Here is a 12,625-nt window from a genome sequence, read left to right on the forward strand (position 1 = left end):
TATTTAAGTCAACAATAAATTATAATATTATGACAATAAAAAATAAAAACATATATACATGTTTGTAGAATTAATTTATTTTCAGTATTAAATTGAAAACCTCAAGTATTCCAAGTTATAAGAGGGCATTATTAGTATTATACATGCAAGTAAAATTTGCTTACAAATGCAATACATAAAAATATTATAATCTAATATTTGATAATACCGTAGTGTATATATTTAGAAATTGTTTGTACAGAAGAAATCTCAAATGACAGGATGCTATTTAAGCTGCCTACCTTCAAGATGTCACAAACGGTACTCCATTATAATCAAATACCGTACTACCCAAATCATGTTTCATTATTAGAAAGTGGAGTTTACAGTTAGGTTGTTTTGTGTTTCTTAAATTAATCTTTGATTTTAAATGAAACTTTGTGTAGGTGTATTTCTCACAGTGTTAAAGGCCTTCCGTCTTAATGTCTTTCAAATTCAATTTCCTTGAGGGAATAAACTTAATAGGTCTTTTTTGGCAGTGATGGTGAATGAACACAATATTGAACAGTATGCTAACATTATGGGATACCTTAGTCATACAATGCTTTATACTGAACAGGTTTTTATCTTACTGAGAATGTGGAAAACTGTCTGTCATGGAATAACATAAGATACATAATAACTTACATGTAGCACGATTTTGGAAATGCTTGTTAATTATCTTATAGTGTTTCGGGTGTTATACCAGAGGATCAACGATGTAGTCTATGTACTTATTACTTATGTATCGTACAAACCCCAGAGTGGAATCACACATGAGATATCAATCTTAACAATTATGAGTAAAATAGGCCGACATCAATTTGAACTTTAGGATTATGACTAGAGGTAATTAACAAGTCAGTTATAAGATAACACTGATTATGTCATACGTTTATTAAACACTCAACGTATCAACTTTTACTTTCACAAGTTTAAACAATGATGACGTTTCAAAGATTGATTTTATATTCAATTATGAAAGCCCCCTCGCTACTAGTCTCATCGTCAGGTTGTGTAACCAATCGCCTCTCCCAATACCAGATACCCCTTATGCTGACCTAATTCTGATATTTCGAATGTGTTTTTAATGGAAAATCTGGTTTTGGGAAAGTTTCCAGTTTTCAGAGAGTCCGGTTGGGAGAGTCCCAAGTTAATTATAATTGTGGTTTATTTATATCATATTATAGAGTTGGATTATGTATTTCTGGATTGTGGTTTTTAACAGACACCTGTAACAGAGACAGCAAAATAAACAGGCTGAATTAGATTTAGTATAATATGTTTATTCACATGAGCCATGTTGTATGTTAGATTTAGTATAATACTGTATGTTGTATGTAAAACATTTTTACATTTTACAGCAATGATTAAAATGAAAAAAAAATGAATAAAATGAAACAATATAAAAATAATTTTTCTCAAAATGAGCAAGTATTGTGAAATAATCATACAGATCTAATGAGAGGAAATACATCTTAATAGCACTAGTCATTTGGGTATTTATGTATGGAAGGCAATAATCGCCAAAAAAAATCAGACTGTATGATATGTTAGTCCTTTGTAACATTTACAAGACAGCACATTATATACCCTTTTACCTACATTAGCTATACTAGAAAGGAATTAGATTACATTATTATATGTATAAATATAGAACAAATACTTTGATTAACAATACATAGCTATTATACAAAAGACTATACAAAGGATAGAGTTTGGTCCTCAGCAGTATTTTGACTCTATACACACTTTTCACAAGCAAGCCTATTCTTAGTTGCTTTTGGTCTAGCCTCTCACATATCTTTCAAATTGACTGGATTCAATCTATCGCCTTGCTTTTAAATAGTGGAGACATCCACATAGTTTATCATACAAAAAATACAGTAATTACAGGAAGTATATGATACAGTAGACAGGACAGAGAAAAAAAGAAGACAATAGAGTAACAATATAAACAATATAACAGATTTATCTGTACTACCATGGAGAAATAAGTTAATTCCTAAATTATTTCTCTGTAATAACTACTGTGTTTTCTATGTTAATGAGATAATATTTAATAGTTGCCCTTATAACATTTTTACTATTGATTTAAACAATATAGTAGCAATAGTACATTTGTAGCACACATTAAATACAACTAAACATATGATCCTAAAGCCTATGCTCAAATTATGACACTATATTTAAAACAGTTCAACACAAACATTAAATTAAGTATAGCTAGAATAAGCCTCAAAACTAGGTTACCTAACATTAAATGATTAAAATATAATTAAGGATTTCAAGTTAAGATTTTATCCTCTTAAAATTATCTGTTGCTACTATATCTTCTAAATATATATAAAAAAATTAATATTTAGTATTTCTGGAATAGTATAGTAAGAACTTAATTCATGTTCTTCTTGTATATTTTACTTATATCATCAATGCTGAAATATTATTGACTACAGTACCCAACAAAAATAATGTTCTCACAAACATGTACATCTCTCTAATGTACAAAACATAGTTCCTAACCTCTGTACCTAAACCAGTAATACATTTTTTTTTAAATTAAAAACAGATTTAAAGGAAAGCTTTCTATCATACAGTATATACATATTCAATGGCGTTGAAAACACATTCTGAATACCAACTGCTGCGTACATGTGTTATATATACATGTTATAATCATGCTAAAAATATCTTCTAGATTTACTGGCAAATAATAGTGGAACCAGCCACTTTTATACATTTATAAAATCATCTTCAAATATTAAGCACTGCTTAATAAAACTATACACAAACTAAATATTCATGCAAATAAAACATAGTTATTTCAACATATTAATGCATCATAAAATGCGTCTCTTAGAGGGATTAAGTATGTTGTCCATACAACGCATTAAAATGTATCTTACAATGTTATTTTGTATATATTTAACCATATATATCTCTAAGAGTCCATATCAGCAAGGAATCTTTTCCTTTTTAACTTTAAATCCATGAGTCTATAGACATCAGAATCATGTGGTCTTTTGAGATTGTCTGGTCGAATGGCAGTGTGAGCTGCATCTTGCCTTATCTGCTCATCAGTCACTGTAGCTCCTGTTCTGGACCCAGTAGCTGGCATGCTATCATGAAGGTTACCTAAGCTATGGCTTACTTTTGAACTTAGCTTATTTTCTTGATCTTCATTCAACCTACCAAGACTTAAGCTTCGTCGGAGCTCATCAGCAGTTGTCCTGCCAACTTTTAATTTTGCTGCTTCCACAAGATTTACAGCTGATTGGGAGAGACGGCGCGTCAAATGACACCGTAAAGCCTCGCGAACTTTGCTAGAACTTTCTGCATTTCCTATCTTTTCAATGCCATTCAATTGAGATGTACTAGCACTTAGTTGACGGGGATACTTATCGCTGATTTTTAAGAGGACATCATCTCGTTCTTTCATGGGTGGTTTACGGGGCATACGTGGGATCGGTAGTTTGTTTGGAGGCGGTCGGTTGAGCATTACAAATTGTGGACGATGGAGGGAGACTGAATCTGCAGGGCTGAAACACTCTGGAGGAGGTTGGTGGCTTGACATTGTGGCATAAGGTTGCTGGACAGGCATGTAGGATGGATTGTGTTTAGGTTTTGGTAAAAGCTTTCTCTTTTCTCTTATATTCATTTGGGGAGTTAAATGGCTGTTTCTTTCTTCAGTTTTTTCAACAAGTTTTTCCTCGCTTGTGACATTTGCTGAGACTGGTTCTTCACTTTCTGGTCTTAGGTTGGCAAAAGTGTTTTCAAAGATTTTTGAAAACTTGTCAGTAGGAACCGGAATTGGAATCGGTATTGGAATTGGTATCGGTACAAATACCGGATGAGGAACCATAATGGTAGTAGGTGGTAGCAAAGAAGTAGGAAGTGCTGTGGTTGTTTCTGGTTCACATCCATTTGTAGAAGTATTTGCAGTTTTGTTTTTTCTTGATGCATTCTCTGAAGTGCGATAATGTGGCTTGTCTTGGTGCTTCATTCTTTCTTGTTCACTTCTGTGGCTTCTCTGATTGCTATGTTGATTTATAACCAAGGGTGGTGGAGGTTGTTGAACCAACATTTGATGTGGCTGCATTAATGTTGGAAATTGAAATATTGGTGAATTAATAGTTTGGAATGGACTGAACATTTGTCCAGGCATCAGCTGTGTTGTTGGTAATAAATTAATGCGTGTGTTTGGTAATGGTGACGTCAAGTTCAATGGTTGATTTTTGTAAGTAGAATTAACTAAAACAGTCCTTGAATCATTTGTTGCAGTGTTTCCAACAGATTCAGATGGTACAGCACTACTTCTTGCTGCTTCCAGTAATGGTCTTTTTCTTAATGTTTCTATGGTTGCTCCCTCACTATAGTTCATATCAGATGGCTCATTGTTGTCATTTAAATCTTCATTTTTCTTATATTGTGCTAAACATTTTCCACTACAAAACTGCAATGTTTGATTTCCATGTTGATATGTCACATACTCAGTATTGTGTCTACTATGTTTGCACCAGTTACAGATCTTCTTGATAGGTTTAATGTAAGCTCTTCTACAAGCAGCAAAGCATCGTTCACTGCAGAATGCTTTTGTTTGTGTTGATGTACTCAAAGTAAACAGTTTTGGTCGATATGATTTACACCAATCACACAGGATTTTGTTGTCTGTGAAGAATAATAGACAAAAATGAATGTTAACTATTGTATGGGTTTACAGACGTCACATGAAGACTAGGAAACCATTTATAATTAGCAAAATTAATAAATCATCATTAAGGATCTCAAAATACAGTTATATAATATCTAAAAGGAGAAGTACTCAACTGGTATATTTAAAAAAATCATACTAGTGGGGACAAGTTTTGAATATAGTATTATATAGTAATTGGTTTTAAAAAACAAAAAAAAAACAAAAGATTTTAATTATGATGCATTACCAGTTTGAGAAGAATTCATTTCAGATGAGCTATCTGATTGTTGCGAGATTGGCTGTTGTTCTGCAGATCCATTAGAAGAGATTCTTGGAGATGTTGACTGCATTTGGACAGAGTCTTGCGAATTGGAGTCATCTTCAACTTCTGAAGTTGGCACTTGACCTGATGACAAGAAAAACAACAACTAATGTTATTTACATGTAGTGTTATTTTGTAGTGTTATTTACATGTAGTGTTATTTTGTAGTAGTGTTATTTACATGTGAGTGTCAAAGCATTTTATACACCATCACTACATATGGGATGACAAATGGGTTTAATTTCATATTCGTACAGTATAACAATGAAGAAATCTGACCTTCAGGATCTGACTCTTTTTGTGAGAAATTGATGAGATGTAATTGGCGAGTGACAGATTTATCAACACCCTCATAGCCATAGATTGCCAACAACTCATTCATTGTGTTCTGAGCATAGTCCTAAAAGATTAAAACAAAAAAATACATTATAGTAAAGTTTGCATTTCCTTTGAAAAAACAAATGTCATTTTTATATTCAGCATTCACACTTATGTACAGTACTGTAATGCATCAATCCAGTAGCCTGGATGGAAGGTCTAAATGTTTGAACAAACCACCTTCCTTACATCCACTGCCCTTTTCCTTACATCCACTGCCCTTTTCCTTACATCCACTGCCCTTTTCCTTTATAACATCCACTGCCCTTTTCAAACTCTAGAGACAAGCATCAGAAGGGGTCACAATATGATAACTAGCCTACCATGTCACTCATGGCAATTGTTGTCCTTTTGTAGAATAAAGAACCACCGGGTAAAAATCCTGAATGTTGATTATCAATTAAGCATTATTATGAATTATGTAACATTTTAATACACAATGCTGCCAGTCACATATGATAATTCCAATAATTAAACCTGACATTTAAAATACATCCCAGTGGACATGCAGCATATGGGTCTGATGGAATTGTTCATTTAGTTGAAATATTTAATCTCATGAAACACAATATCACTAAATGATGACAAACAAACCCCACCACCACCAACAAGTGGTAGGGACTGAACACACCATGTAGACAATATTTAAAAAACATACTTTGTAACAATAAGTACAGTACTATGTTGGCGAATGTACAGTATAGTATTGTTTAGGATCCACTATTGCAAATCACTGAATCAGCTTTGTTACAAATGCCCTTCTAACAACAAGATTCTCCAGTAAAAAAATGTATTAATAGAAATTTATTTAAAAGCAACATACAACATATAAATGACAGGACATAAATAACATAGCAACATTCTCAGGGGAAAATTGAAACTCTGACACTAAAAAAAATAAGGCTATTAAGCGTCTACAAGAGAGAGTGGGAGCTTTATAGATTGATAAAGGAAGTGCTAAAGATAGATTGCTATTTTCAGCCTTGTAAACAGCTTGATACACAGGTTGAAATGTCATGTGGAAAGAAGGTAGAAATGCATGGATTGTATTGCTGCTGATGATGATGATGAGATGATAATTAAAATGATAAACACATTTATACTTATAGTGTAAAAGATTGCTAGTCATCAGACAGTCAGATAGTGTTACACTTGAACATTGTACAATGTGGTTAACATACAAACCATCATTTAAATTTTGAAGATTTCAAAAATGCTGAAGATTTCAATAATTCTAACTTTATTATCACAATGCTATTAATATAATGATGTGCATTGACTTAACTAAGGCCACTGATAAGTAGATCAAAATAAACTCCAATTAGCATTAAATAATCAAATTACATAAATTATTATAGAATTCAATTGACTAGACAATTTACAGATTCTTTTTAACAATTTTATATGACTATTGACCACCGTATGACAATTGACCACCGTATGACTATTGACCACCGTATGACAATTGACCACCGTATGACTATTGACCACCGTATGACTATTGACCACCGTATGACTATTGACCACCGTATGACTATTGACCACCGTATGACTATTGACCACCGTATGACTATTGACCACCGTATGACAATTGACCACCGTATGACTATTGACCACCGTATGACAATTGACCACCGTATGACTATTGACCACCGTATGACTATTGACCACCGTATGACTATTGACCACCGTATGACTATTGACCACCGTATGACAATTGACCACCGTATGACAATTGACCACCGTATGACTATTGACCACCGTATGACTATTGACCACCGTATGACTATTGACCACCGTATGACTATTGACCACCGTATGACTATTGACCACCGTATGACAATTGACCACCGTATGACTATTGACCACCGTATGACTATTGACCACCGTATGACTATTGACCACCGTATGACTATTGACCACCGTATGACAATTGACCACCGTATGACAATTGACCACCGTATGACAATTGACCACCGTATGACAATTGACCACCGTATGACTATTGACCACCGTATGACAATTGACCACCGTATGACAATTGACCACCGTATGACAATTGACCACCGTATGACTATTGACCACCGTATGACAATTGACCACCGTATGACAATTGACCACCGTATGACTATTGACCACCGTATGACTATTGACCACCGTATGACTATTGACCACCGTATGACTATTGACCACCGTATGACTATTGACCACCGTATGACTATTGACCACCGTATGACTATTGACCACCGTATGACTATTGACCACCGTATGACAATTGACCACCGTATGACAATTGACCACCGTATGACAATTGACCACCGTATGACTATTGACCACCGTATGACTATTGACCACCGTATGACTATTGACCACCGTATGACTATTGACCACCGTATGACAATTGACCACCGTATGACTATTGACCACCGTATGACTATTGACCACCGTATGACTATTGACCACCGTATGACAATTGACCACCGTATGACTATTGACCACCGTATGACTATTGACCACCGTATGACTATTGACCACCGTATGACTATTGACCACCGTATGACTATTGACCACCGTATGACTATTGACCACCGTATGACTATTGACCACCGTATGACAATTGACCACCGTATGACTATTGACCACCGTATGACTATTGACCACCGTATGACTATTGACCACCGTATGACTATTGACCACCGTATGACTATTGACCACCGTATGACTATTGACCACCGTATGACTATTGACCACCGTATGACAATTGACCACCGTATGACTATTGACCACCGTATGACTATTGACCACCGTATGACAATTGACCACCGTATGACTATTGACCACCGTATGACTATTGACCACCGTATGACAATTGACCACCGTATGACAATTGACCACCGTATGACAATTGACCACCGTATGACTATTGACCACCGTATGACTATTGACCACCGTATGACTATTGACCACCGTATGACTATTGACCACCGTATGACTATTGACCACCGTATGACTATTGACCACCGTATGACTATTGACCACCGTATGACTATTGACCACCGTATGACTATTGACCACCGTATGACTATTGACCACCGTATGACTATTGACCACCGTATGACTATTGACCACCGTATGACAATTGACCACCGTATGACTATTGACCACCGTATGACTATTGACCACCGTATGACTATTGACCACCGTATGACTATTGACCACCGTATGACTATTGACCACCGTATGACTATTGACCACCGTATGACTATTGACCACCGTATGACTATTGACCACCGTATGACTATTGACCACCGTATGACTATTGACCACCGTATGACAATTGACCACCGTATGACAATTGACCACCGTATGACAATTGACCACCGTATGACTATTGACCACCGTATGACTATTGACCACCGTATGACTATTGACCACCGTATGACTATTGACCACCGTATGACAATTGACCACCGTATGACTATTGACCACCGTATGACTATTGACCACCGTATGACTATTGACCACCGTATGACTATTGACCACCGTATGACTATTGACCACCGTATGACAATTGACCACCGTATGACTATTGACCACCGTATGACAATTGACCACCGTATGACAATTGACCACCGTATGACAATTGACCACCGTATGACTATTGACCACCGTATGACAATTGACCACCGTATGACTATTGACCACCGTATGACTATTGACCACCGTATGACTATTGACCACCGTATGACTATTGACCACCGTATGACAATTGACCACCGTATGACTATTGACCACCGTATGACTATTGACCACCGTATGACTATTGACCACCGTATGACTATTGACCACCGTATGACAATTGACCACCGTATGACTATTGACCACCGTATGACTATTGACCACCGTATGACTATTGACCACCGTATGACTATTGACCACCGTATGACTATTGACCACCGTATGACAATTGACCACCGTATGACTATTGACCACCGTATGACTATTGACCACCGTATGACTATTGACCACCGTATGACTATTGACCACCGTATGACAATTGACCACCGTATGACTATTGACCACCGTATGACTATTGACCACCGTATGACAATTGACCACCGTATGACTATTGACCACCGTATGACTATTGACCACCGTATGACTATTGACCACCGTATGACTATTGACCACCGTATGACTATTGACCACCGTATGACTATTGACCACCGTATGACTATTGACCACCGTATGACAATTGACCACCGTATGACTATTGACCACCGTATGACTATTGACCACCGTATGACAATTGACCACCGTATGACAATTGACCACCGTATGACAATTGACCACCGTATGACTATTGACCACCGTATGACTATTGACCACCGTATGACTATTGACCACCGTATGACTATTGACCACCGTATGACTATTGACCACCGTATGACTATTGACCACCGTATGACTATTGACCACCGTATGACTATTGACCACCGTATGACTATTGACCACCGTATGACTATTGACCACCGTATGACTATTGACCACCGTATGACTATTGACCACCGTATGACTATTGACCACCGTATGACTATTGACCACCGTATGACTATTGACCACCGTATGACAATTGACCACCGTATGACTATTGACCACCGTATGACTATTGACCACCGTATGACTATTGACCACCGTATGACTATTGACCACCGTATGACTATTGACCACCGTATGACAATTGGCTTAGAATAATCTATGGGAAAGTTAACAAAAACTTAACAAAAAGTAAGATTTATTGAAAATAAATCTGAATAAATGAAATACAAACTTGCATGTACATCCTCTAACTATTAGTAGTCTAAAAATAGAATAGAGAATGTACAGTGGAATTGAAAAGCATCCATTCTGAATTAGTGCGCAATTACAAGTAAGATATTTACAGAGATGTATTTCATTGCTCATTCTAATAATAGAATAATAGGTTATATCAACTGCTCCCTAGGAGCATTACACATCCTTTACTGTTTAAATGCAATTGTACGTGTGCAGGATACAATAGTGCTGTACATGTTCCCTCTCCTGTACACTCTAGTGCATAAAACAGTACATAGCTTTCCTGTCCACATACTGTACACTAATGTAGTGTAAATAGTTTTGTACACAGTATGCTATTGTTTAATGTACCTAGCACAGGGAGTACTGTTCATATTACTTACAGTATAATACTGTGGATTACATTATGACAATTAAAAATCAATGTAAATTTTACATTAAATGTTTAATGAGGTTAGACTCAAAACAAATGTGTTACTGTTACTGATAGATGTCCTTTTAACAGTGTAATACAACAAAGCATATCTTTTTTGTTGTTGTTAAAGTAAATCAAGCCATAGATAAGTATCTACTAATTAGTAATGATGATGGAAACGTAAATAAATATGCGTAAGTAGATAGAAACTGAATACAATCTAGTGTAACAGGCTCAGCAGGTAGTGTTCTAAATTGGTGAAATACTCAAGATTAGAATAATCAACAGGATATGTGGTTTATCACATGGTTTCAAATGAGTCATTAAGAGTTTGACGAAATTAAAGAAATTGAAACTGTTTTATAATATCATGGAGGAAAAAAGGTCAAACAATTAAACCAAGTAGTATAAGGTAAAAACAACTGTCAAAGCTTACCATTATTATTCATTGATAATTTATTTGGATAGTACAATCATAGACTGAGATATTATTAACAGGTTATTCACTATGATATCTCTATGATACAATTAACGTGGTGGAACCAATGTTATGGTATTCAATTTAAAAATATATAATTTAATAAAATTCTTATTCTGAAATACTGTTTCAGAAATATAGCATTATTTTATTTACAGGCCAATGTTGTTTTGGAACACTAAAATACTGTGATTCGTACATTGTCATTAGTTTTAAACGTTCTCTTAAAACACATCTTTTTAATTTAGAGATTTAATTCAGTTTGATTAGCATTGAGCAATATTGATACACAATTCTAAAAAGGAAATGTTTTCCTTTCTGTAGTTAAATGATTGTTGATTACTTAACGCTTGTCACACAATTTACCTTCTTATTCATAAGTTTTATCGCAAATAGTTTAATTTCGCTAGGAACGTGGGAAGCTATGTGTACGTCGTACAAACAACAAATCATGTACGGATGCATTGTGATGTTTGCTCCCAAATCCTTCCCATCATGCGTTGTGCACATAATCTGCACATTATTTTATTGAAAGAAATACCGGAAAAGTTTATTTTATCATCTATATTATTAATTACAGTAGAATAAAATAATATAATTTTAATTGTGCGGCAGTGATGTAGTAGGTCTAACTTGTAACTAGGCTGTGTAGACAATAGTCTTAGTTTAGTCTGTCTCTCCTGAACAAATTAAATTTATTTAATCATGAAAAAAGAAAACAAAAACGTGATAATTAATACATACAGTACAGTCAGTAAACAAACAAGTCATTGTTTAATAATAAAATAATTTTAACTCACTCTCAGACTAAAATAGTAAAATATAGTATATAATATTACCGAGACATCGTCAGGACATGTTGTGTTTGAATTGATATAACTTGGCTCTTTCTTCACAACAACACCACTCTTGTTGGGTACAATAACAACACCACCGCCGCCGTTCGAGCTCGGTAGTGGTGGACAGTCCGACATAGCGCTACTGCTGCTGCTACTACCCGACGACGAAGAAGAGCACACTCTCTCTTTACCTTCATTGGAACTTCGGCTAAAATTGTCCTCCATGTCCTATGAGTTAGTTTAATTCCACTAATGTTGCTTATTTTAGAAAACAAACATGATTCATTTGTTTAGTATAACATAAACATCAACGATTCATAAAAGACTAGAAGCTAGGCTACTTGTTGTTTTGTATGTAAAAACTACAAACAACGAGCTGAAATTAACAGTCTGGTAAAAACGTCTAACATGTGAAGTTCTTTTCTTCCGTGCCAAAAATAAGATGACTAGTAATAGTATTCCAGGTGAGACACTGAAGGGGGAGAGAGTCGGTCAACATTTTTAACATTGATATTTTCCCCTTTTCACGTAACTATAATTTATGTATTATATTAATACGTAGTTACATGCAAAAAGAAAAATATAAATGTTATAAAAAACAATGTAGTAAACTAGATGTGATATATTACATTGACAATCGAAAGTA

At 35.2% G+C, this 12,625-nt stretch overlaps 1 protein-coding gene across 1 annotated transcript; it reads right to left on the reverse strand.

The window, feature by feature from the left end:
* Positions 1-1,091: 1,091 nt before the first annotated feature.
* Positions 1,092-12,302, reverse strand: LOC144848128 (uncharacterized). Its single transcript, XM_078704822.1, has 4 exons — positions 11,980-12,302; positions 5,313-5,433; positions 4,959-5,117; positions 1,092-4,686 (listed from the first exon to the last, which is right to left on the reverse strand). Exons 1-4 carry the CDS (start codon positions 12,202-12,204, stop codon positions 2,960-2,962), a joined length of 2,232 nt encoding a protein of 743 aa, XP_078560948.1. The 5' UTR covers positions 12,205-12,302; the 3' UTR covers positions 1,092-2,959.
* Positions 12,303-12,625: the final 323 nt, after the last annotated feature.

This window comes from Antedon bifida, chromosome 7 (assembly GCF_963402885.1).
Source record: "Antedon bifida chromosome 7, ecAntBifi1.1, whole genome shotgun sequence".
Lineage (NCBI taxonomy): Eukaryota > Metazoa > Echinodermata > Crinoidea > Comatulida > Antedonidae > Antedon > Antedon bifida.

What these genes read in the sequence shown, in the direction of transcription:
- LOC144848128 (XM_078704822.1), bottom strand. Translation starts at nt 12,204, where the DNA reads ATGGAGGACAATTTTAGCCGAAGTTCCAATGAAGGTAAAGAGAGAGTG. An exon ending in AAAAGAGTCAGATCCTGAAG is followed by an intron (nt 5,118 to 5,312) that starts GTCAGATTTCTT and finishes TCTTGTCATCAG; the next exon opens with GTCAAGTGCCAACTTCAGAA. An exon ending in AATGAATTCTTCTCAAACTG is followed by an intron (nt 4,687 to 4,958) that starts GTAATGCATCAT and finishes TATTCTTCACAG; the next exon opens with ACAACAAAATCCTGTGTGAT.